We start from the raw sequence: 27497 nt of genomic DNA on the forward strand, positions 1-27497 counted from the left end.
GCAGCCGTGCAGCCTGTCGAGCAGCTTCGGCTTCGCGGGCTCGAACGGCGGAATCTGCTTCGCGGCGTCGACGTGCAGCTTCGGCCTCGCGGGCTCTCACCTCAGGATTCTGTCTGCGAGAGCGCGCGCTGCCGCCGCCTTCCGTGCCCTCCGTTCCGCAGCCTTGTCTTCCATCTGGCGACTCCGAGCTAAAGAGAAAGCGCGCGAAGAGGGAGCCTCATGGCGCGTTACTTCTGAAACGTCGTCTTATTCTACTACTGCATACCAGAACGCGCGCAGTAAAGATGAAAGAATGCCACACAGATGAAAGAATGCCACACACAGTCTCACTCGTCAACGTCGTCTCCTTCTTCTGCTGCATACCAGAACGCGCGCTTCTCACGAGCTAGAGGTGGCTAGTACAACGCTACAAACGGAGGATAGACGTCAGACTCTGCCCAGGCGGCGCTGCAAAAAACACCGCCACCAGCGCCCTCATCGTAGCCCTGGCACTAACTGGGTAGTGCAAAGAGAGCTGCCCGCAAGCGAATGTGCATAGGCCGCAATATAATCCTCCTCTTTCGTTGGTGTCGAGGCGCGGTTTCCTGAAAATCAAGGACCTGGAAAGCTTCTTCCGCCAATCCACGCTTCAGAAACAAAGGAAGCTGATCAAAGCGAACCGCGAGTACAATGCAAAATAAGTTTGAGTTATTCCCGCGCGCTGCAACTCGCAAGTACAAGCGAGCATCACACGACACCGACGTTCGAGGCAAGCCCTCCGACATCCGTTCTCTAGAGCCTAAATGCGTTAAAATCGGGCATATACGTATGCCACAGCGATAAAGTACCTACATACACGATCAATTTACTTAGCTATGCATCTTACGATCAGTGGTAGAAAACTCGGTTCATCAGGGGCGAATGGCTCCGGCGATTTTCGCCTTTTCAGTTGTATTCTCCCTTAATTCATCTCTCGCTTCCTGTGCATTGGAGTGTTTTATTACGCATCCTCAAATGGTCTCTTGATGGTCGTCTTCCGTTTGTATGTACTGCAAATGGGGATACGTGCGTGTCCACTTTCGCGGGGTACAACCAAAGGCAAAACCGTGGCCTCCGAGATAGCTACGGCAACCGCGGTGGACACGGGCGAAACAAACCTGAAGGCGGTCACGACCAACATTCTGCGATTTACTTGTATGACGCACGTGGTGTTAGCTAGTTAGAACCAGAACTCTGAGCCTTCAAAACGTACGACATACGTCCGCGATTCTGTGTTGCGACGACCAACTCGTCGCGGTGTGCGTATCACGCGTCTCCAGTCTGCCTCTAGCTGCTCACTTCGTGTTACACGACAAGCACCGCGGTCAGAGCCCCTGCTGAGCTTCATAGTCAAGGTTACCACGGTTTTGCATCAGGGCTACGCAAAACAACAGCAGAGCCACACATTCATGCCACCGGCTGTGGAGGACGCAGGCACTTTGCTTACCCAACACGCTCGATCAACGGCCCGTATCCAGCACTCTCGCCTTTCTTCTTCGTACGACAACTATGGAAATCGGTAAAACAGAACGTTGTTATTCAGTCTTTTACGTCCGTGGCAATTCACAACGCAACAGTGCGTCTTTTGCGGAGTTTCTTCGTAGCGTGTGGAGGGCTCTCGTCTGCTGCTGTTTTCGCCGTCGTTCAGGCAAGTGATCCAGCAAGCACTTCACGATAGTTCGGTGGCGCGCCCGACTAGCGGAGAGCAATTCACAGCTCTCGTTCTGAGTGCTAAATGCGCAAACACACGCGATAATAAGCTCAATCGTTGTTTCGCACTCGCTAGTTGCACCTGGTCTCATGGCAAACTGTGCGAGAGAGTCGGTCTATGCACTACTCAATACTTCTCCGACAGGTGGCGCCACACGTCTTGGAAACTCCAGAGTCTGACGTCTATGGACAGACCCACGGCATAAGGAGCTTCGCCCCTAAAACCGAATGCGCGTGACGGGAGGAATAGTTGAAGGCGAGCGGATCCCGGAAAGGGTTGCATTTTTTAGACTCCATAACGCTCTCCGATGAAAAGCTGGCGTTTTCACGCATGCGCCGAGGATGGGGTACTGTACCGGACAGCGTACAGGGGCGGTCAAAAGTTCCTAGGCCGCAACACCGGCCGAGGAGCAGCAGCTCACTGCTACCGGGGCGCTGCCATCGCAATCACGCCTTGGCGTAAGTCGAGCGTGGACGAGGAGCCGAGCGGGTGCATTCCCTTTCTCGCTCTCCTTGATAAGACAGCAGGGTATAAACTTGGTGCGCCATGTTCCCTCACTGTTCGATCTTCGAATTTTACTACTGTGCAGCGTGTAGCGGGGTGGCCGTGTTCCGGAAACTGAGGCATCATGCTTGGGGCCACATTTGCTATACACCGTATACAATCAAGCGTTTGACGAACAATCGTCTGGCGAGGGAACATACTTGTGCAATAAACATGCACTCGCCAAGGGTAAAATAAAAACAAAAGCCGCATGCCCATGCTGACATCTTCATTGTGACCAAGGCACCCGTACGGGCCCCGAAACGTCAATGCCTTTTTTGTTTTCATTCTAACCATGGCGAGTGTATGTTTACTGCACAAACACCGCATACATATACCGTGGTTTTCGGCTTCCAGGGGAACAATGTCATGCACTGCGGTGGCTCTCTCAGCCGTCTGGCCAGGCCAATTCGCTGCGTACGAGCGTGGTCGGAGCCCGAAATGTATTCAGGAAGAGGTTGTGTGTGGCTAGTTGGAACACGTTAGTGGAATAAGCAGCCCCAAACAGTAGCAAACTCGGAGAGTGAGCGAACATGGCGCACCAGGTTTATACCTCACTATGCAAGCGCACGATCGAGATAGCGTCAGTTATTGGAAAACGGCGCATACTAATGCCCACGTGACCGGCGCACCTTCGACGGCCTAAATTGCGTGCACGCGCATTTCTTTGCACTCGCGGGCTCCGGGTCCTCCTGCGGTCAAACCTACCGAGCCAACTATTGAGGCGTAAAAACTTCGACTAAAGGCGCCCCTTTCCCCTGGGAATACGTGGGGCTCAATGGGAAATGCATCTGGAAGCCCAGGGGTGGATGCAGCATTTTCCCGAAGAGGGGGTCAGCTTATGCGAGTGCTCATGCTTATCGTACGTATGCATTAAAAAATGAAGGGGTGCGGATCGCCACGTAGGGAACCCTGTATTCGCGGTTGGTCTACAGGAAAGTTGCGGGTGTTCAGTGTTGCGCCTACTTGGAAATCTCGCCATTGGCGAACACGAAAATTTCGGACGGGAGCCAATTTGATATATCGGGATTAACCATAACATGCAATCGTTACATTAGTGTAGAAAATTGTAGTAAACGATTGAAGGAGGACCTTCTGTGCGAGGGAAAGAAGCTTTTGTGAAGCAGTAAGGTCCAAGTCAGTTGGTGCATGAACATATCGACATGCACCGTGACAACTGTGTCATCCATTTCATTGAAGGAATGTGGGTGCCTATCGTCAGAATCTCGGTTTTCAAGCAGGCATTCTTTTTGTTTTTTTAACAGCGCATGCGCCATTCATTATCCTGGAAGTCGTTTGCTATTAAAGCACAGTTGATAGTCCAGTCGTTGTGTGTGTCACTCCTCTCCCTTGCCCGTCGTCTTCTTGAGTGGTTTATGCTTCAGCGTTTGTGACGGCGTTGCAGCTGAGTTGATCGGATTAAAAAAAACCATGCAGTCGGGGTCTAAACACCGAACTTGAATATGTCACACCTCACGTCACGCCATCGCTCTGTGCTGCGCGTGCTCGCACCTCTGAATGTGTCCATGTGGCGACGCCCAAATGGCGCATTGTGCGCTGGCACGTGGCAGTTCTCCCCTCTGGCTTCTCTCGCACGATGCTACAACACTAGTCCTGTGGTATGAGTCTCGCCACCGAAAAACGCGAGGAAGCTGTTGATAATGCGCAGATGGCCGGGAGATAGCCGGAGACTAGATAGCAAAAATAAGACATAGCGCTACGAGAACCCAAAACAAACTGACTCTTTATTTTCCCGCGTCCCCATCTTTCACCCTCAGGCGTGACGCCACAACACACAAAGCAACAGAGCCGCGCGAGGGCACTGCATGTTAGCCATTACATTGTGACACTCCTCCCCTCTTAAGAAGAACAACTACGGGGAGTACCTAAGCACTGGTTTCCTCGACCTGTTGCTGCGTCGCAACACTGGTGTGCAAGGCGCTGCCACGGAAGAGTCACTCCCCACATGAACACCACTGTTGCTTGCAGTAATGTCAGTGTTTATGGCACAGCCCCTCTCAGGCGAACTTGTAGACGGCTCGACAGCCTCTTGCTCCGGCATGTACGGAACAGTTGATTCACGGAGAGGAGGCTGTTCCCATTGTGGTATGGCCGCAGCACTAGCATGGTGAAGTGCATCCGTTTCAGATGTACCCGGTGGCCCTGTCTGGGCAAGACGCAAGTGGTCACCGTGTCGGTGCCATATAGACCTATCGTCGAGAATGACGCGGGCCGACGGCGGGGTGATGTCGACAACACTGGCCCGCACCCATGGTGCTCCCTGTCGAAAGTTTCGCGCATACACGCTGTCTCCTGGTTGCAATGACGGAGCTGGCCGGGATCCTCTGTCGGCATACAACTTCTGCTTAAGTTGCCTCACAAGTACCGACGTCTGCAGGCTTGGCCGCAAGACATCCAACGGTGTCTTGAAGGCTCTCCCTGTGAGGAGTTCGCACGGTGGCCGACCCGTTACTTCGTGAGGTGTAGTCCTGTAGTGGAATAAGAACCGGGACAGTTGTGTTTGGAAGTTGCCCGACCCAGATTTCTTGAGTTTGTTTTTGACAGTCTGTACTGCTCGCTCTGCGGCACCGTTGGACGCAGGGTGATACGGCGGTACCAGCATGCGACGTATTCCATTTCGAGTCAAGAAGTCCAGGTACTGTGCACTGGTAAAAGCAGGACCATTGTCCGAAACTATGATGTCAGGGAGGCCGTGCTGGGCGAATGCCATTCTCAAGGCAGAAATGGTAGCGTCTGCTGATGTGGAAGACACAGGGAAGACTTCTATCCATTTCGAGAAGGCGTCCACTATAACCAAGAAGGTATGCCCTAGAAATGGTCCCCCGAAATCAATGTGAAGCCTAGACCAGGGTCGCTGTGGAAAAGGCCAGGGTGTCTGCTGCACTGGCTGGGCAGCTCTATGTTGAGCCTGGCACGTAGCGCAGCTCTTCACACTGTTTGCGATGTCATTGTCAATGCCTGGCCACCAGACATGGCTCCTGGCGATCATCTTGCTCTTCTCAATACCCGGGTGGCTGGCATGAAGCACACCAAGTACCTGGGCCAGAAATTTTTTCGGAATCACGACTCTTGATCCCCATAGTAGACATCCTTCATGGAGACTGAGTTCCGCACTTCTGGCACTGAAGGGTTTCCACTCTGGTCCCGCTGGGAGGCTTTCTCCTTTCAACACAGATAGGACAACATGGCTCAATACCGGATCGTCTCTTGTGGCTCGCGCTACAACAGCTGGTGAGAGGAGTTGTGGATATGCCTCCTCCAGCATGAAGATCTCAGCAGGGCGAGGAAACGCAGTGCAGTCGTTGGGCAGCGGCAGTCTACTAAGCGCATCGGCATGCCCGAGCTCTTTGCCAGGTTTGTAGACAAGTTTGTAATTGTACGCGGAGAGCTTCAGGGCCCATCTGACCACTCTTGGCGAAGCCTGCACAGGAACAGGCTTGTTGGCACCCAGAAGTCCAAGAAGTGGCTTGTGGTCAGTGTGTGCTTCAAACGGTATGCCCCACAAGTACTGGTGGAACCGATCCACGCCAAACACCAAGGCCAGTGCTTCCTTGTCAAGTTGACTATAGTTTTGCTCTGCTTTTGATAAACTTCTAGAAGCAAAAGCAATTGGACGTTCTCGGCCATCAGCATCTTTGTGCGCGAAAACTGCGCCTATACCGTAAGGTGATGCATCACAGCTGAGACATACAGGCCTGTCTGGGCGGAAATGTACAAGAACTGGAGCTGAAGTCACCAGATGCTTGCAGGCAGTGAAAGCATCTTGCTGGTCCTTTCCCCACTGCCACTTCTTTCCATCACCAAGAAGCAAGTGCAACGGACGGAGAACTGCAGAAAGGTTGGGCAAGAAACGCCGATAGAATTTGACGAGTCCCAAGAAGCTTTGAAGTTCCTTCACATCTTGTGGCACAGGAGCGTGCAGAATGGCAGACACCTTGTCCATGTTCGGAGAGAGGCCTTCCTTACTGATAATGTGCCCGAGATACTAAACTTGGGGTATGAAGAAGTGGCACTTCTCGAGTTTCAACTTGAGGCCAGATTCTTGAAGTTTGCCTAGTACCGCACGGAGGTTGCGACAGTGCTCGGCATCATTTGCACCAGTTATGAGAATGTCGTCAAAATAGACCACTACATGTGGCAGACCCCTGAGCAACAGGGCTTGTTGCTGAGCTAGTTGGTTCATAACTTGAGGAAAAACTGTAATGACGCAAAGAAGACGGGGACGAAGCGAAGACACGAACAGCGCCCGTGTCTGTCTGTTCGTGTCTTCGCTTCGTCCCCGTCTTCTTTGCGTCATTACAGTTTTTCCCTGAGCAAGTTCTCCATCTCGCGTTGAAAAATAGCTGGAGCAGATGAGACCCCAAAAGGTAAGCGGGTGTATTGAAACAACCCCATGTGCGTCGAAATCGTGACGTACTCTCTAGAGGCCTCATCCAGGACGACTTGCTGGTATGCGTCACGCAAGTCCAACTTTGTAAGTTTCTCACCTCCGGCCAGCACAGTCCACAAGTCCTCAATTCTTGGAATAGGGTAGCGTTCCACCGTCGCGACTGGGTTAATGGTGACACCAAAGTCCCCACAGATTCTGATGCGCCCATCCCTTTTTGTCACGGGAACAATTGGGGCAGCCCACCTAGCTGTCTTCACCGGAACAATGATGGAATCTCTTATTAATCGCTGAATTTCTTGCGTGACTCCGTCTGTCAAAGCATACGGCAGTGGGCGTGGCTTGAAGAACCGTGGTGGAGCATCTGAAGGTACATGTAGTGAAGCTGTCGCACCCTTGAACGTACCCAAACCTTCTTCAAACACTTCAGTGTAATCTTGCACTACGTGTTTCACATCAGCAAGTGCATGAATGTTCACTTCAACGTCAGAGACGCCGATGCCCAATTCTTGCATCCAGTTGCGTCCGAGCAAAGTGGGTGATTCGTTTCCGGCCAGAAAAATCGGTAGGTGAGCCTCCTTGCCATGAAACTTTACATGGACATCAGCTTTGCCGTGTATCTTCTTTAAATCCCCGGAATAGCTTCGCAGAAATACTTGAGACGGCTGCACCGGAATTGAAGGTAGAAGCTGTAGCAAACGCGACTTGGCAATAACTGAGACGCTCGCCCCCGTGTCCACTTCCATGCGTAGCGGCTTGCCGCAAACTTCAACACTGACGGTAAAAGGTGGAGGCGCCTTGGTGTAGTCAACTAACCACATGTCGAAAACTTCGGCGGGCAAAGCTGTAGCGGAGGCTTCATCCTGGACAGTATTTACGCGATGACGGTTGCTCGCCGACAGTGAACTTCGGCCCGCGAACGAACGCGGCCTGGGAGACCCGTCACTCTGTGATTGCTCGTCATTTCGTTTCGTATTGCAAGCCGCGTTTGTGGCAGTAACTGCAGACGGTCTTCACATGCCGGCAAGCGGACGCCAGGTGTGCATCCCCGCAGCGATAACAGGACACGCCCACCGGCGCTGCCGAAACGCGGAGGATGGAAAAGAAGGTGCTAGCGTGAGCTTGCGCTATCTCCCCTGCATCCTTCTTTGCTGCTTCCATTGCTAGGGCGGTCTGCACTGCGTCTTCGAAAGTCAGGTCCGCTTTTTCCAGCAATCTTGTTTCGACGTCTGCGTTGTTGATGCCACACACGACGCGGTCGCGGAGCATGTTTTCAAGCTCTTTGCCGAAGTTGCAGTGCTCGAAAAGGCTCTTCAGCGCTGCAATGAAGTTGCTGACGGACTCTCCTTCAGCGCGAACGCGCGAGTTGAAACGGAACCGCTGCACAACAGCAGAAGGCTTCGGGCAGTAGTGGTTTCCTAGCACCAACAGAATCTCGTCCAACGTCTTGTCACTTGGCTGGTCAGGCTTGACCAAATTGCGAAGCAACGCATACGTTTTCTGCCCGCAGCAGCTGATGAAGACGGCTGTTCGCTTGTCTTCAGCGATGTCATTCGCCGTGAAGAATGCCTTCAGCCGGTCCATGTAGCAGGGCCAGTCATCGCCTCCTCCCTCGAAAGGCTCAAGATTGCCGAAATTTGGCATTTGGACGGATGGTGCAACGGCAGGAACTCACGAGAACATTCTTTTTTATCCTCGTCGCCAGTTGATACATGCGCAGATGGCCGGGAGATAGCCGGAGACTAGATAGCAAAAATAAGACATAGCGCTACGAGAGCCCAAAAGAAACTGACTCTTTATTTTACCGCATCCCCATCTTTCACCCTCAGGCGTGACGCCACCACACACAAAGCAACAGAGCCGCGCGAGGGCACTGCATGTTAGCCATTACATTGTGACAGCTGTCGTCAGTGAAAGAGTTAAATTGCGTCGCGATGCTGTGGGGGAGAGCATCGATGTTCAAGTAAGTCGCCTAACGCGCAGTGCCTGTACCGCCAGAAGCACGGTGGCGTCCATTTGTGAAACTTTGCTGCCGAAAGTCCGCACGAACAGGACAATGCTGCACGAAGCCGCCGCGTAGGCTCAATAGTTACGGCTGCGGCGCCGAAAGATCGAAAAAAAACAAAACTACGCTTTCCTGTGTTGTTGTTGTTTTTCTTTTTTTCACGTACACCTTGCATTTTCTACCTCTGTGCAGAACCAGTACCGGTTACTCTACGAAGTGGCCTGCGCACTGGCGACTCCCAAGCACTGCAAGCTTCGCTGATTCAACGAGGCGCCGACACTCATTCCGTCCCTTGCGGTGGCAGCCCCCTCATCCATTGCTGCACGAATGCACACGAAACCAGGGGCCTTCTACATGGATCTCTCTTATTTACTTCTTAAGTGTATTTACAATGGAGAGTCTACTAGCGGCATTTCTGTGATGTAAAACTGCTTTATGTATTTTTTTGTTCTTTTCTTTAATGGCGGATTATTCGTCCCTGTACTGTCAGTGTTCTTTCTAACAGCGTATCACTGAATTGCTGTTATGCATTATTCTTTTGCCGCGCTTGTCGCATTCGTTGCATACACACTGCCGGAACGTTTAATTGCAAATATTATTTCTCTTACTTCAAATTCCCCGCTTGATCACGTAGAACAGCAAACTTGAGAAAAGAGTTTTCTGTAAGATCGTCGATGCCTGATTATATGGAAAAACTGTTGAGGCCAACGCAGACAAAATTTTAACTATGGCTGCATTACGATACGGCTATATGCAAGTGGTCTTGAAGAAGGCGGTGTCAATGTTTCGCAAGTTCATACCTGTGTACATCGCAAATATATTTCATAAAGTGTCAACGGGCCCGGATAGCAGTGTGAGTCTGTTGTGTTTTTCGCACTGCTGTATGCCACCGACGTAGCTCAACTTTCCACGTTCGCGCACACGCTTGCAATTCACAGTTTTCTTTCATTCCTTCGCTTCCGTGGGGAATTTGTACGTGGCATTCTACGTGTGCGAAGTCGGCATTTAAAAACACGCTATGCAATATCGCAGACGGTGTGCAGCTTTAGCGATGCCGTATACCCGTTCCCGTCAATATTTCACGAAACACAAAGAAACCCCGCTGGTAGCTGTGATAAAAAAGAACCAATTTTGCGTGCATGTATAGAATTCACTGCTGGATTTTGTTCCATCTTGAACGAATACTAGCGCGACGAAAACGAGGACGAGAATAGAAAAGACAGACAACAGCGCTGAACTAAATTTTATTCAAAAGAAGCAGAATAAATAGCCACTGGAAACCTTAAGCAAGACGGTGAGATGGGCTAGTTGGTGAACATTCATTTTGAAGCACAAAGCTTATAAGCGCACTTAAAACGAGGACCGAAGATATAAGAACTTGACAGGACAGCGCTTCTGGAAACCTTAGAAAAGAAATAAACAATGCACATGCTCAATTGGACAAAACAAACAACAAAAGGCTATGTGGCTGACGAGACGTGACACAAGCTATCCTTGAGGTATCATGATACTTCTGCATCTGATAGTGCTAATGAAGGCTGACTGATCCAGTTATCACCTTCCAGTGACATGTAAAACGCCTCCATGATCTCCCGTGAGCGCTGCTCTCTGTGGCAATGCAAGATTGCCGTTTTATCAAAACAAGGTTTGCAAGCACTTCTTTGACAATGAATGGCCAAATGGGGACATGTGCCGTTTTTGACATTACGCGCATGCTCCTGGATTCTGACGTTGACGCACCGACTAGTTTGCCCAATGTAAAACTTGTTGCAAGAACATGGAATTTTATATACTGCATTAGTTCGACAATCTACAAACCTATTCCTGTGTTTTCCCGCGCAGCTTTGCCGTTTGTCATATTTTTCTCCCCGTTTAATTTCCTACGCACAGCTGGACATACCTGCCGCTATTTTCCGCATACCAGTTGCTGTTTATTCTGCTTCTATTCGGAATAAAATTTAGTTCAGCGCTGTAGTATGTCTTTTCTATTCTCGTCCTCGTTTTTGTCGGGGCAGTATTCGTTCAAGATGGAAGGACACCAACTCGCCCAGTTGACAGTTTTGATGGATTTTGTTATTTGATGTGTATAAGGTTGTCAAGTGTTTTGTTCAGAAGCACGTGCCAGCATGGGTCGTTAGGGAGGTGGATGGAAAAAAGTTGGAGAGAAATAAAAGTCAATAATAGCCTGATTGTGCATTTCCTGCAGGGGATGCGCATTTGAACACTTCCAGGTTATCGGCACTTTTTCCTACCGCCTATTGAAGCTGCTCGATTTAGGTCCTTTCCCTCATTAAGCCATGCTGCTGTCGCAGGCCGAAGCCACGGCGCATCGCGAGCGGCTTCCCGTGGCTCTTTGCTCTCGCCTCGTACTTCTAACGGCCGTCACAGCTACCCAACCGCCAGCGATTTAGAACGTGCTCGAAAGAAAATTCTGCTCAACGGTGACACTACACCGGCGCCACCAATCAGCAAACTTTCATGCGCGGAGCACCAGTGCGCGTCTAAACTAACCTAGGAAACGACGCCGGAGCAGCTTTGCAGCGACCTTTGTTTTAAGCGGCCTAACAACCCGCCGCGGTTATCGGTCTACTAGCTCAAGGACACGGGTTCGACTCCCGGCAACGCGACCGCATTTCGATCGGGGCGAAATGCAAGAACGACAAAGTACTTAGATAGACTATACCAGCTGGTAAAAATGAGTCCACAGTCCACCGCTATGGTGTCTCATAATCATATCGTGGTTGTGACATCTAATGCGCCAACATCCATTTTTTAACTTTTTCGTGACCGTGGGAAACTTGGCCACATTTTGCATGCTTTAGTAAATATTTTTTTATTATGAGTATTGTGATAGATACAGTGAATATTATATAGCAATACAAAACCAATTGATGGTAATTTTAATGGTATTACTTCAACAAATATTAGGGTATAATATTGTCACGGGGTCGTGACGTCGACGAAGGCAGCAGTCGGCGTGTCCAAGATGAAACTCTTTATTTGGCCGAGCTTGTGGCTGGGAAACGAACAGGCAAACTACAGCAATACACACTGTACATACACTGATAGCAGCGAACAGACCGTGAGCCATCGATAATCTGCTGTGCGGTAAGGCGTGTCGGCATTTATACATGCGGCATCGAGCATTCGAGCCTTATCGCTGGTGGCCGCGTGAGTTCCAGAATGAACTCAAACTGTTCGCGTTTGCGCGCTCAAGCCTATAAGAAGATTCTGAAATAATCGTGACGATTCCCAGCCATTCGGGCTAGGTTTGCGCAAGACAGGCATTACACGTGTAACGGACGAGTTACGTAAGCATAGCAAAAGAAGCGCGCGTGGCATTGCCCCCCCTCAGAAAAAACATCGTCTCGATGCTTGTGACGGAACATAGAACGGCGAAAAAGCAAGTGCATACACAAATAAATTACAATAACAAGGCAAAATGTAGAGTCCACAGGTTCGCTAACGCGCAGAAAACGCCTTAAGGCGCACGACATGCACGACTGCAGGTCGTGAGCGGCGTCGCTGGGAGTTCGTAATGCCGTCCGGGATCACGTCGTAGTCTAGAGCGCCGAGACGTGGAAGCACATTGTATGGCCCGGTGTATCGCCGAAGACGTTTCTCACTGAGTCCACGTCGGTGTATCCGCGTCAAGAGCCAAACACGCTCGCCGGGCTGGTATTCCACGAAGCGTCGTCGAAGATTGTGACGGCGGCTGTCGGTTATCTGCTGATCCTTGATGCGTTGGCGAGCCAGCTGTCGGGCTTCTTACGCGCGCTGAAGGTAAACAGTGACGTCCAGGTTTTCTTCGTCGGGTGCGTTGGGTAACATGGCTTCGAGCGTCGTTGCCGGGTTCCTTCCGTAGACCAACTTGTAGTGCGTCATCTCCGTCGTTTCTTGCATGGCCGTGTTGTATGCGAAGGTCACGTACGGAAGGATGGCATCCCAGGTCTTGTGTTCGACGTCGGCGTACACGGCCAGCATGCCAGTGATTGTCTTGTTAGACGCTCAGGGAGGCCTTTTGTCTGTGGGTGGCAGGCGGTTGTGCAGCCGTGAATTGTCTGGCTGTATCTCAGAATCGCCTGAGTTAGGTCCACAGTAAAGGCGGTACCTCTGTCCGTGATGAGGAACTCTGGGGCGCCATGACGTAGGACGATGTTCTCAACGAAGAACTCGGCTACTTCGGCGGCATTGCCTTCGGACAGGGCCTGTGTTTCTGTGTGGCGGGTCAGGTAGTCGGTAGCTACGACATGCCACTTATTACAGCATTTCGACGTTGGGAACGGCCCCAGGAGGCCCATCCCGATCTGCTGGAACGGTCGCCGAGGTGGCTCGATCGCCTGAAGAAAACCCGCTGGTCTTGGCGGTGTCTTGCGTCGCTGACAGTCTCTGCATGTCCTCACGTAGCTAGTGACGTCGGGAGCAAGGCGCGGCGAGTAGCACTTTTGCTGTATTTTTGCCAGCGTTCGGGAAACACCGAGGTGTCCTGCTGTCTGGTCGTCGTGCAGGGCATGGAGTACTTCTGGTCGCAATGCTGAAGGCACCACAAGAAGGTACAGTCGAGTGCGATTTGAAGGTTATCGCGCGAGCGTCGACTAAGAACTACAACAGCGCCCCGTCCTAGAATACTCTTTCGAGTGTAGGGAGGTATCAGGCAAGCTTCACTCACTCTCTTTGCTGTTCCTTAAGCTGCGATCACTAACATCTCGGGAAGGTGCATTCTTATTTTGTTTAATGAAAACTCGATATATTCTATTCAACTTACCAACCCGTTCACATGAAGCAATGCCAAGTACCAGCTTTTCCAGGTCTTCCCAGCAATTTTGTTATCGTACATGGAGCTAAGAGCCAACAAAGAATACGCTGGATCGCAAAGAACAGGAAGCTTAAAATGTACAGAAAGGGTTAGAGTTCACCGTAGGGTCGGTTGTTGTAGCATAGAACAGCCAACGAGGGTGAGAAGAATACGTAATCTTCATTTTCACTCTTCCGAAACGTGCCGCTAGGCCGCTGCGACGCTAGGCCAGTCGACGCTCGCGCGATAACTATCAAATCGCGCTCGACTGTAATTGGCTCGAAGTCGTGAGAAGTTCTTTTCTAGAACGCCGTTGCGTAAGAAAAACGACGCCAATGCTCGCTTCAATACTTTCGGAACGACGGTGGTCCTGCCCTCGTGGCATTCCATAAGGCCTCTGAGTTCCGCGTCGGATCGGTGTCGTTCAACGAAGTCGTCGGCACCTATGGTTGCCAAGAAGCAGTCATCATCCTGGTCGTCTTGCGGCGGCGGGTCCACGGAGGCACGACACAGGCAGTGGGCGTCAGAGTTTTCTTCCGGACTTGTAAACGACGGTAATGTCGAATTATAGAAGCCTCAAGCTCCATCGTGCGAGACAACCTCAAGGGTCCTTCAAGTTAGCTAACCAACACAAGGCGTCGTGGTCGCTCACAACAATGAAGGGCCATCTGTAGAGTTAGGGGCGAAACTTTGACGTGGCCCAGATGACGGCAAGGTACTCCTTTTCTGTTGTGGATTAGTTGGCTTCTGCCTTGGATGGCGACCGGCTAGCATAACCTCCCAGTCCGTCAGTACTTTGCACAAGGACGGCGCCGAGTCCTACGCTGCTTGCGTCGCCGTGTATTTCCGTATCGACGTATTCGCCGAAATGCGCAAGTATCAGAGGCGTCTGCGGGTGCCCATTCAATTCTCGAAATGCTTGAACTTGCGTTGTTTCCCACCTGAACTTGACGACAGTCTTCGTGAGTTGCGTCAGTGGCTCGGCGATCCATGAAAATTCCTTTACGAAACGTCTGTAATAGGGGCACAAGCCCAGAAATCGGCGTAGGGCCTTTTTGTCGGTGGGCGGCGCGAAGTCGGCAATGGCAGCTGTTTTCCGTGAGTCCGGGCGAACTCCAGACTTGCTAATGACATAGCCCAAGAACAAGAGATCGTCGCACTCGAAGGGGCATTTTTCTGGCTTTAAGGTTCTGGATTTAAGGATTGACGTAGAAATCTGGTTGAGGAGCTCGGTTCGTCGGAGCAGATTCGGTAGAAGCAGTCAGGGCGAAAGCACTGGTGGCTTGCACAGTTTCTTCGATTTAGACAACCGGCGTGCCTTTGTTCACGTGCTTGTACTCGTTGCTGAAATTCGTGAGCACCAATGTTCCTTTCCCCACCATGCAGCTCGGCTATTCCTCTTGCGACGCAAATCTCGCGATTGATCAACAAGTGCTCCTCTCTTTCAACGACGCCTTCCAGGTTTTCTGATTTTTGAGTGATGACGGAAATGGCGACGCTGGTGCGAGGGGGGAAGGTGACATCGTCCTCCAGCACGTTCATGGCCTGCTTTCTTGGCGGCGTGTGCGGTGGTAATGCTTTTTCTGTGGATAGTGTTATCGATTCAGATCTCAGGTCGATGACAGCGCCGTGGTGACTTAGGAAGTCCATCCCAAGTATCACATCATTGGAGCAATGGTGAAAGATTACAAAGCTCGCAAGATCAGTCGGGTTATTTATGGTGACTCTTGCGGTGCAGACCCCAGCCGACGTCATTAGATGGCCTCCAGCGGTCCGGAATTCGGGGCCTTGCCAAGCAGTCTTAACTTTCTTCAACTTGGTGGCGAATAGTCCACTCACGGCGGAACAGTCAGCTGCAGTGTCCACGAGAGCGGTGACGTTGTAGCCGTCGAATAGTACGTCGAGGTCGCTAGTCCGTCGTCTTGCGTAGCGGTTGGGTCGCGGCGTCGGGTCACGGCTGGGTCGGCTTGTCCCGCTGCTTCTACGTTGCGGCGACAGGTCTTCTTCAGGCCCCGAGGTTTCGTCCACAGGGACCAGTCTGGTTTGCGTCGTGTTCTTAAGATTTCGTCGCGACGACGTCGTCGGCGGCGGAGAATGTTCGGTATTTCGTCGTACAGCAACCGCTCCTCCATCGGTTGCTGCCCTTAGTTTTCCGGATACGCACTAGGTGACCGGCAGCGCGTTGGGCCAGTGTACGGTCGGCGTTGGGAAGAGATGTAGCGGCCTGCCGATGGCGATCGGAAAGTCCTTCGGAAGTCCAATGCGCTTCTGCGTGATACTCGGCGGTGTCACTTAGTCGTTCACCCTACTGTGGACGCGGCGCGTCGATGGCGAAACCACGCAGTCTCATCTGTCAGTACTGGTAGCGGCTGTATGTGTGGACAGCTTCTCCGCAATGGTAGCAGAGTGGTCGGTGGTCGTAGGTGCTCCGAATGTTGGTCTTCCTCGGGGTGTAGTGCTAGCCGACAGGCGGGCGCTATGGCGTCGGTGATGGCGGCGGCGTCTGGCGATGGTACTGCGGCTGTGCGGCGTGTTGACGTGGGCGTGGAGCGAGGCGGGGGCGGTGCGTCTGGCTGCAGCAGCGTAGCTCTAGGCTTGCGGCTGAGGCTGTGGTGGTTCAGGCATTTCAAGTGACTGCTGAAGTTCTTCACGAACGATCTCGGCTATGAAATTCACCTCAGGTTGTCGTTGGTTCTCAGCGCTTGAACATCCCCGTAGCTGGACGTGGGCATGCGGCAGTTATATTGCCTAGTGCGCATTTCTAGCGCCTTTTCGATTGCGGTGGCCGCCGAGAAAAATTTTGAGATCATCTTCTGCGGGTTGCGCACAAATCCGGTGAAAAGTTTTTCCTTCACTCCCCGCATCAGGAAGCGAACCTTTTTTTTCTTCGGACATGGCGGAGTCGGCATGCGAAATAGGCGAGTGATTTCTTCGATGTACAGCCCGATGTTCTTGTTGGGGAGCTGTACACGGGTCTCCAGAAGGGTTTCAGCCCTTTCTTTCCAGACAACGCTCGTGAACGTGTTAAGAATTCTGATGCGCAAGAGGTCCCATGATGTTAGCGCGGACTGTATTCTCGCACCAGGTCCTTGCGCCATCTTGAAGACCTAAGTAGACATGGCGTAGCGTCTCGTCGTAGTCCCAGTTGTTGAACGTGGAGACCCAGTCGTATGCCTCCATCCAGCTTTCTGGATCCTCGCATGGTATCCGCGGAATGTCGGTGGCTCCCTCGGTTGATGCATGGTGACCGTTGTAGGCGCCACAGCGGCTGTCATTGTTGCTGTTGTCTTCTTCATTGTGATCCTGGTCTTGTTGGATAGGGGTCCGTATTCTGGTGCAAGACATTACTGCCTGCGGCTGGCTCGCTGGTCAGGGTTGGCGTCTATGTCCCCTTGACGGCGTGGCCTTGGCTCACGGCTGGAGGGGGGCGTTCGGTACATGGATCGGGAAGTACCTCCACGAAATGTCACGGGGTCGTGACGTCGACAAAGGCAGCAGTCGGCGTGTCCAAGATGAAACTTGATTCTTTAGCCGAACTTGTGGCCGGGACAAGGAAAGTCAAACTACAGCAATACACACTGTACACTGATAGCGGCGGCCAGACCGTCAGCCGTCGATAATCTGCTCTGCGGTAAGGCGTGTCGGCATTTATACGGCATCGAATATTCGAGCCTTATCGCTGGTGGCCGCGTTAGTTCCACAATGATCTCAACCGTTCGCGTTTGCGCGCTCAAGCCTATAAGAAGATCCTGAAATAATCTTGAAGTTTCCCAACCATTCGGGTGCGGTTTGCGCAAGACAGCGATTGCACGTGTAGCGGACCAGTTACATAAACATAGCAAAAGAAGCTCGCATGGCAATATGGAAGAATATTTATTAAAAACAAGACCTATTGAATATTGCGTAGGACATTTCTAATTTTGTACTCCCAACATGAAAGCAAGAAACCGAAAAATAATGTGAAATATACAAAATGTTTCCTCAACAGTTTTCTGTGTAGAGGAATGTTTGATGACGTAGCTCAAAAATCGTATGAGTTACTTTTTTTTGTCTGCCCATTGAAAGCTGCATTATTCTATCAGGTTGCATGGTTATATATCTTTCTTCAACAAGTTTTTCAGACAAAGTAATCAAATAAATATAATTAGGAAGAGAAATAAATATTCCATTGATCCATAGGTATCTTGGCAAATTATGCTCAATAGCTGCACAGCAAACAATTCAGATACCAAAAGGTAAGACTGAACACGGCACCAAAACAGCCTAACGTATGGCTTCACCGCACAAACTCAAACTATTCTAAAACTGTAAGCTTTAAAAAAGTATTTACATGTAAATGTGCACTAGGCAAAACAGGCGTTACAAGTGGCATTTATCCGGTTGTCAAGTGTCTTGATCTCATAGCACTTTTTGTATTTTCTCCGCTTCGTCAATCGGTAGGACTTGTTCTGAATGTACTTGTTTCGGGGACGTGTAGTCGTGGAAGCTCCGCAATACCAAGGAAATGAAATTCACCATCTCTGCGGCCGTGACTATTCCCAAGAATCATCATCCTCGGCATAAGACTGCTTCTACAGGATTTGCAACCACGCATACTAATTTCTGTTAACACAAATCCTGTTTATTACTTTCGAAGGGAAAAAGATGCCCAAAACGCCGATTTTGCTTGTGACACATATCGCTTCGCCGTGCAACACTACTCTGAGGACACGGTCGGGTAGCCTTCTTGGGCTGAACATTACTCTCTAGTGGGTGATGATTATGTCACGAAATCTTCACCATATACTGTTCAGACATTACAAATGGAAGATGTAATAGTGTCGACACGCTCACGACATTTCAATCGGAGTAAAACATTCATGTGCCAGAAAGCGTAACGCACTGATCAACGCCTGACTACGACCCGGGCTCGTTCTATGCTTTTCCGTCATCCGAACTATATTTCCATTATTTGACATCATCCTCAGAGTCACTGCTGCTAGAAACAGCAGAAAATTGCTTGCAGACACGACAGAATCGTACAAGGGACAACATTTCGGAGAGGGTCTCACTTCCGGGTCGTCTGCCAGTTTCGCGAGCGAACCAAGCGAACTTTGAGTCGATCTTTGAGTCGCTGTTAAAGACCGCCGCCGCTCGGGAAAACTAGGCAGGAAACGAAACACGAGTGCTTACACAATGTGCTAGATGGTGCAATTATGCTAGGAGCGCCCGTATTTTTTAATTCTCGTTCGGCGAGTTCGGGTCACCGGTGACCCACGTTCTGTAGGCGTGTTCATAAAAGAGTTAAAGTGGAATACCGGGACATCCATGCTAGTCTGCCACATGTAAAGGACATGTGATCAACAGCATCGACGCAATAAAACAATGTACTGGCGAACAAGCCCACGGATGAGCAGAAGGGCTGGTGTTGTTGCTCTACTCGACCGTGTTGCATAGCTATAACCGAAACAAACTAGACCAGCTGTTTGCGTTTAGCGAGAAAACATTGACCGTCTGTGTCCTCACGTCAAGCCTAGCACTGGTTCAAAGAGCGACGTTTGCTCGAGTGAGTCATTGCAGTAAACGTGACTGCGGAATCTCACATCCACACGCGCTGTATTATACCATCAGCAAGCGAACTATAATGCGCTCCTCTAGGAGTAACCGCATGTCCTCCCCATGCGTGTTTTTATATACTGCACCTAAAACTTTACGCTCTGGACTGCTCCTTCCATGTTTTATTATTGTGCGTGCCGAAAACACACTCACCCGCTTATTTTCAGCGCGATACCCTCGAGTACTCGTCTATCACCTGACTATTTTGTGTTACAGGACCAACTGGCGTGCAAAAGTGCCCAGACAGGCTAAATGTGTGGCACATTATTTATAAGAGCAGTTACAAGATCGGGTGCGTAAAATTCCGGTTTCATCCAAGAAAAGTACGCCCCGCGTCGATACCTTTTTTTATAGGGAGATGCCTCTGCACGAACGAAAGCGCAGAAAACGCACCACTTCAAAGTTCACTGCGAAGTCATCTTGCGTATCCATCACACTCTGAGCTTTGAAAAAACTGCGGCGATAACCAACGCCAAGAGATGTTGGCAAAGCTTAAACAGGATTATAGAAAAGCTTTATTAATGCTAGATCACTATCGTGCAGAAATTCGTCGCAAGCGTGTCCTCCATTTGTCAAGGGCAATAAAACAAACACGCTCAAATGGGGCTTAACAAGCCTGCACGACTTGTCCAAAAGAGCAAGTGGCAAGATGAGAGACTGGCAGTGTTGTGCCACCCTATGGCTTTGTGTTGATTGCCTCGCAATGACTGGAAGGCTTACTGAAAAATAAACAGTCCTTTTAATTTACTATGCCTGTGTAGTCGCAGCTAAACATCGCTTCTTCACATACACTTTCTTTTTCGTTGCAGACTCCTCCTTGTCTGACAGCTTCCGGAGCCCAGAGCTCTTTGTTTGCGTGCATAAACCTAACGACAGCTGGCGCCTCAATCAGCAGTAATTTAGAGAGCGCATTTGTTGAACACCTGAGAGTAATCCTACTAGTTCGGTGCACGATGGAGCTTCCCACGAAATTCTAACATGCCAATTCACCACATACAGCGAGCACACTACATCTTCCGTTCAGAAATACTACTTTCAAAGCAATAATGCAATGACACTAATGGCCTGCAGATCCATTCGTCCATTTAAGCGTATTGCAGTTGTCACGCAACATTTGCCCTACTTACACTACACTGATGGTAGTGATGACACGCTACACCGAGGCCAGATTTTATTGTGCTTTTTTGAGTGATCAATGCAGTTGCATTTTGAAATGCTCATTCTGTCAGGTACGCAGAAATTGTTCTTTTACTGTTGGTGCTAATCCATTTGGCCGCAGTATTGCTAGTGCTGCAGGTGCTTACCTTGATGAGTGGCTGCATGATAATAGTCTGACAGGAACTCTACAATCGTCATTTCCCCAGCGGTGAGCTTGTTGAGTTATCTTGCTAGGCAAAGCATAGAGATATGCCCTCACGTCCGCGTGCAGCGCTTTAGTATGCACGTCATAGCATGCTAGATTGAGAGAGCTCTTCATGTGTTGCTTCAACGACGCACGTGGTATAATGTGATAATCCTCATGCAGTACCTGCACCGGTACAATGATGTCTTTCGCTTTCTTTACTTGAGTACGAAGTACCCCTGGATGTGTGACAAGCTCTTTCTAGGAGTAAAAGTCTTTGTTATCCCTCTGTTTGGTTGTTATTAATGACATGGCTGCTGCGTGAGGCTGCTCTACGCCCACGATTTGCTCGTTGAATGTTTTAGTCCCGTGATCCTGAAATCCAGACCCTAGGTATACCACAAAGGAGCTGATATTGAAAGCCGTGGTTTGCCGCCTCTTGTTTGTCATTTCGCAAAGAGGTGTATGGTTGGCCTGCCCGGCGCGCTGCGTGCCCACTCGTGACCGGCACAGATTTCACTGGGCAACTAGGAACCCAACGCGCCCTGATGCTTTGCTAATCATCTATTGTGACGCACGAGATGATTCATAATCACTTTATGGAAACGTTTTTGTCTGAGCGAGAAGAACCTATAAAAGAAATTCTAATGTTCTCCTTTTTTAAATATTGAAGGCCTAGTTCATAACTGACACCCATAGGTCGTACCTTTTCACTCTTCTACATTCGAAACGAAAAAGATGCGCCGACCAGTCCGAATAAACGTTTATGACGTTTCGGTTTCCAGTACGGCAGCCTTGTTTAGAATATATGGCGCGTGTCCTACGTGAGTACGACGTGCACGTGGCACACGTTCTATCCAAAAAGATACGCCATCAACTTGTGAGAGTGAAGGACCGTTTACCCATGAAGCGTTTCCCCGGTGTTGTTTACGAGATACCCTGCGCAGACTACAAGGGTGTTCCGTGTTTGTGTCCGTGTTTTTTACATCGGCGAGTCGGGAAACTACAAGAAACGCCTTCAGCACCACGGCCGTGACCTAGTTCCATATTGTCAATCATTTTTCAGCAGTCACTCGACACAGGTGAAGTCCCATTACACTGGAAAGTTGGGAAGGTCATTCCGGTCTTCAAGAAAGGTGACGGCTCATTTGCAGGTAATTACCGACCAATCTCGCTCACTAGTGTTTGTTGAAAGATCATGAAACACGTCATCTTTTCTCATGTTGCTACATTTTTATCATCCGTAAACTTCTTTAACCCAAACCAACATGGCTTTCGTAAAGATCGCTCATGCGAGACCCAACTATCTTTATTCCTGCACGACATTCACCATCATATGGACCGTTACATCCCAATTGACACACTGTTCTTAGATTTTGAAAAAAGCCTTCGATAAGGTACCCCACTCCCGCCTCCTTCTAAAAACCTCGCGTCTAAACCTTCGTCGGCATGCTTTCAACTGGATTAAAGCATTCCTTACAAACCGTAAACAATTCGTGCATGTTAATGATCACTCCTGCGACCTCTCGCATGTCTTGTCCGGCGTGCCCCAGGGTACCGTCCTAGGGCCTCTTTTGTTCCTAATATACATTGACGATATTCCGCTTTCCATTGAATCTAACATCCGTCTTTTTGCTGATGACTGTGTTCTCTACCGCCCTATAAATAACCTCACCGATGTCTCCTCTCTACAGCATGATCTATCACGCATTCAGCAGTGGTGTACCACCTGGTTGATGTCCCTTAATGCGAAAAAAACATTACTAATTTCTTTCCGCCGTCGCCGAAACCACACGCCGGCTACTTACACAGTCAACAACTGTCATATAGCTGCTACTGACTCGATTAAATACCTGGGTGTCCATCTTTAGAGTGACCTATCTTGGGGCGACCATATAAATCACATAATTCACTCCGCTCATCGCGCTCTCGGGTACATACATCGTAACAATTCCAGCGAAAACACTGAAAACACGTACACAAGAAGAAGGCGTTACACACGGACGAACGCTGGATTTTCAACTGTGCTTTATTGGAAATTGCATTGCCGCACAAGGCTTCTCACACATGCGCATTGCCATCACTTCTCACGACACGTGACACTTCAACTTAATATTTACGCTAAGTAGGCACGCTCTTTCGACGTCAGTGACAAGGACGTATCGCTGACACAATTATCTTTATGATTCACAATGGGAAATGCTTCTAAAATCTCCCGCGAATATCTTGTCTTTCCCCTGCCCAAAATGGTCGTGCGATCGAACATCGGCTTACTGGATTTGCATTTCATGCAACTGCGGCAATGAACAGCCAGATTGCTTCCCAAGTCCCCGCTCAAGGATGTATTATGTTCTTGCAGCCGCTTATTTATACATCTTCCCGTTTGCCCAATATAAACTTTGCCACATGCTAGTGGAACGCAGTAAACAACACCAGTCTTGCACTCAACAAAGGGTTTCATGTGCTTGACTTGACATGCCTCTTTCCTTTTCCCATCGATGCCTATTCTCGCACACAAGCCTGCCAATTGGCTGGAAAGCAAGGAGTCAGCGTGGTTTTTTCCGCACCATGCAAATTGGCAGGCTTGTGTGCGAGAATAGGCATCGATGGGAAAAGGAAAGAGGCCTGTCAAGTCAAGCACATGAAACCCTTTGTTGAGTGCAAGACTGGTGTTGTTTACTGCGTTCCACTAGCATGTGGCAAAGTTTATATTGGGCAAACGGGAAGATGTATAAATAAGCGGCTGCAAGAACATAATACATCCTTGAGCGGGGACTTGGGAAGCAATCTGGCTGTTCATTGCCGCAGTTGCATGAAATGCAAATCCAGTAAGCCGATGTTCGATCGCACGACCATTTTGGGCAGGGGAAAGACAAGATATTCGCGGGAGATTTTAGAAGCATTTCACATTGTGAATCATAAAGATAATTGTGTCACCGATACGTCCTTGTCACTGACGTCGAAAGAGCGTGCCTACTTAGCGTAAATATTAAGTTGAAGTGTCACGTGTCGTGAGAAGTGATGGCAATGCGCATGTGTGAGAAGCCTTGTGCGGCAATGCAATTTCCAGTAAAGCACAGTTGAAAGTCCAGCGTTCGTCCGTGTGTAACGCCTTCTTCTTGTGTACGTGTTTTCAGTGTTTTCGCTGGTACCCATTTTTCAAGTTCATAATGCACCAACTGGCCCAACAGCTAGCGCTAATGTAACAATTCCATGGCACCACCTTCCGTTAAACTACTCGCTTATAAAACAATTGTCAGACAAAAACTTGAATATGCATCTGCTGTCTTTGACCCCCACCAAACTAATCATATCAAAAGTCTTGAGTCAGTACAGAACCGAGCAACCAGATTCATTGTTTCAGATTATTCCCACTACTCGAGCGTCTCCGCCCTCAAATCTCAATTAAATCTTCTACCCTCGCTCTTCGTCGTCGTATTGCACGTCTCTGCCTTTTCCACAGATTCTTTTATTCAACATCGCGTGACAACCACCTCATCCAGCCAGTCCATTAAGTCATCCAAATGCTGCGATTCCGCCACTTGCCCACACCGCCTCATTTCAGCAGTCCTTCTTTTTGCGCACCGCCCGAGACTGGAATGACCCTCCGAACCAACCAAAAGTCATCCGCGATTTCGAGCGCTTCAAAAATGCCATCCAGGAAGCAGACACAACCACATCCTAACATACACCTACATCGATACCGCCATTTTATGTCGCCCACCCCTCATGTAAAGTCCCATACGGGACCATTGAGGTTATAATAAATGAATAAAAAATAAATAAAGAATAAGAGCGTCCGCAAGAGCGCTTTAGCAGAAGTGGGTATAACCTTGCGCAAAAAATTACACGGACACAAGAAGAGTAGGGGTTTGCGAATATTCGAATTCCTAATTTGGATCGAATAGTTCCTAATCGATTTATTGGATTCGACTTTCGAATAGCTAGTATTCCAAGTTTCGAATAATTGGACAGGACGAATATCTAAAACGCGACAAAGGCCAATGGTGCAACTAGGGTGGGGTGGCTAAAACTAACGCTAACGTCGCCGTTAGTTAAAATTTCACCGACAACCTGGTACGAAAGCAAGCGCATGTTGCTCTTAAAGGGGAATGTCATTTCCGCACGTAGAAAAACACATGAGAAAACTGTCGAGTCCTTCGCAACTTTGCTACCGAAACGAAAGCACGGACTTGTGTAGATGCTGCAAGTGCCGTAAACCGTCCTGACTTTGGCTTGCGAACCCTCGGTGACTGGCTTTGCATGTAAAAGTTTGTTCACCTGGGCAGTCGCCACTGCCGCACCGCACCACTAGTTCATAAACTCCCATCGTTCCAGCGCGCAGCTAAAACACTGCTGTGAACGGGCGCCCGAAGATTTTTGCGCCCGGAGCACACATGGCGATGAAGCACATTACCGTTGTCAGATGAGCCGTATTGCGCGACCATGGGGAAACAAAACTAGCTACCGTATCCCCCCCTGTGTGGAGGTTAGAAGTGGCGCTGCTTACCGGAATGGCGGCTCTTCTATCAACATGCTTGCGCGCCCATAAAAGCTGAAACAAAAGCCACTCCCGCACAAGTGCGTAATTAAGCTGTCAGCACGCCATAGCGTCCCCGATTTTTCCTTTGTCTTGCCGTAACTGGCGGTACACATTTCGTGTAAATATACTATTCGATATTCGATTCGATATTCGACATTCTTGGCCACTATTCGGCACTATTCGATTCGAATTCCATTCGAGATTAAATTTCACTATTCGTACATCCCTGAAGACGAGACTCTGTAACACACAGGGCGCAAAACTTTTAACAATTTATTTCGGAGCAGTGTTCCCCGTTTTATCCTTGAGGAACATAAATGCGCATGTCTCAAGGAACAACATCCTTGGGACATGTGCAGGAACATGCATAGCAGTATAAAGGCTACTAGTAATGCGACCAGAAAGCCCAGAAAGAAAAGGAAAAAAGGAAAAACCACCGTATTCCCTTACATTCACAAAATATCGCACAACTGAAAGAAGGTAGCCGACCGTGTCGATGTTAAAGTGTTATTTTCCGCCCCCGATAAACTCGCTAAGCTATGTCAATCAACTAACAAGAAATGCAGAGAAAAGTGTTGCGGTAAGCAGCATCGCATCAAGTATGTTGCATTCAATGAAGGTATTGTGTACTGCATTCCTTTAACTTGCAACCGCTATAATGTAGGGCAATCAGGTCGTTGCACTAACGAAAGGCTGCGCGAACACGCGAATAATGTTAAAAATCAGTCAGGTGGTTGCTTAGCTTTCCATTGCAGAGATTGTGGATGTACACCTATGTTCGATGAGTGCATCATAATCGCAAGAAGTAGAAATGAAACGGCGCGATTCATTATAGAAGCCCATAATATCTCACAATTGAAAGATAGTTGCGTCAGTGAGGCTTCCATAGCATTGTTGGCAAAAGAAATTGCTTTTTCGAGTGGGTGCGCACGTGTTTGATGTTGTTCCTTGGGACATGCGCATTTATGTTCGTGAAGTATAAAAAGCGGAACACTGCTCCGAAATAAATTGTTGAAAGTTTTGCGCCCTGTGTGTTACAACGTCTCTTCTTGCAAATCAGTTCTGCGGAATCCCGCAAGGTGGCGGAAGGGTTAAGAAAGGGAAAAGAGATCGGGTGGTTGTCTATTTTCCCTTTCTTAAGCCTTCCGCCACCTTGCGGGATTCCGCAGAACTGATTTGCAATATGTGTCCACTTGCTTCGAGTTGTCGATGAATTCGCCCTCGCGCTGCCAATTGCTAGCTTCCTGGTTAGCTCAATTGGTAGAGCGACCGCCCCGGAAAGGCGTTGGTCCCGGGTTCGATCCCCGGACCAGGACGAATTTTTCGGCAACTAAAAGGCTTTATTTCTGAGAAATCCATATGGATTTCCTTGTGGCTTCGTGCTACAAACGGGTGGTTGTCTATTTTCCCTTTCTTAACGTCTCTTCTTGTGTCCGTGTCTTTTTTTGCGCAACGCTATACACACTAATTGCAAACCAACAGGCCCAAATAGCAACCTTTAGCAGAACACGCCGTCATGAATGACCAAAAGATTGATTGGGACAACGCAAGAATCGGCGCTACAGAAAATATGACAGCACCTCGCTTACGTCTGGAATCGCTAATCACGCATCGAACACGGTTAACCATATCGACGGAAATCTAAACACTATCTACGCACGCTCTTTGCAGTGATTACTCAAGCATATTTAACGAACTACTTCTGGTGATGCATTCATTGGGAACAAGGCTTCCGTAACGGAAGCCGAAACGTCGTCAAGGTTTGTTCGGGCAGGTCGGCGTCTCTCTTCGCTTAGCATGTACCCTCTCTGCCAGGCGGGATTCCGTTATGCTCTCGACTACGTAAACTATTCTACATGGACTCAAAACATGTGGTTGTTTGGTCAAAACGGTGGTCGGCTGGTGACCGAAAGTCGCGGGTTCAATCCGGGCCGCGGCGGTCGCATGTCGATGGCGCTGAATTCCTGGAGGCCCGGGTACTGTGCGAGGTCAGTGCACGTCCGTCACACGACAACAGCTGGTCAAAATTGGCGGAGCCGGCTACTGTGGCATGCCTGATAATTATATCACGGATTTGGCACGTAAAACCGAACAACCTGTTATTGCTAAAATACCCCACATGTGTCGGAAATGTGTGCGCAGATTTCCCTTATACGTCCGTGATTGACTCTCGCAACATTAGTATAAAATTTTGTTCTCGCCTGAAATGTATATTGTGAAAATAAAAAAAAGCTACGACACGTTCCGTCTGTGGCCTTCGCCTTTCTTCCATTCACAGCCAACAGCAGCCAAGGGCGGTCGTGTCGGCTTTAAACGCCTCCGAGTTTTCAGTACCGTACACGCTGCTGCTTTTCTGCGGATTACGTCACACCCAAAAATAAAATTCGGCCTTGAGGTCTGGCCGAACCTTCGAACAAAACGGGCGGCTGCTCAAAAAATTTGGCCACCAGTGCATCTGCACCTTCGTCCATGCCATGGAGGCAGGAAAGCTACGGAGAGGCCCTCGCCATATGAGCTGCATAGCAAAATCTTGCGGG

At 49.5% G+C, this 27497-nt stretch overlaps 1 protein-coding gene and 1 non-coding gene across 3 annotated transcripts in view; both read left to right on the top strand.

The window, feature by feature from the left end:
- The window catches only part of LOC119403989 (receptor-type tyrosine-protein phosphatase mu), a 963694-nt gene extending 950886 nt beyond the window's left edge, over positions 1–12808 (top strand). For both annotated transcript variants that reach the window (XM_049419317.1, XM_049419318.1), the window contains one exon: positions 8878–12808. In XM_049419317.1, coding sequence (XP_049275274.1) covers positions 8878–8946 — 69 coding nt within the window. In that variant the 3' untranslated portion in view covers positions 8947–12808. The remainder of the gene's footprint in view (positions 1–8877) is intronic.
- Positions 12809–26202: 13394 nt separating this feature from the next.
- Positions 26203–26276, top strand: Trnas-gga (transfer RNA serine (anticodon GGA)). Its single transcript has one exon. It is a non-coding gene; the product is annotated as a tRNA-Ser (tRNA).
- Positions 26277–27497: the final 1221 nt, after the last annotated feature.

Source organism: Rhipicephalus sanguineus, chromosome 9 (genome assembly GCF_013339695.2).
Source record: "Rhipicephalus sanguineus isolate Rsan-2018 chromosome 9, BIME_Rsan_1.4, whole genome shotgun sequence".
In the NCBI taxonomy this organism is placed as follows: domain Eukaryota; kingdom Metazoa; phylum Arthropoda; class Arachnida; order Ixodida; family Ixodidae; genus Rhipicephalus; species Rhipicephalus sanguineus.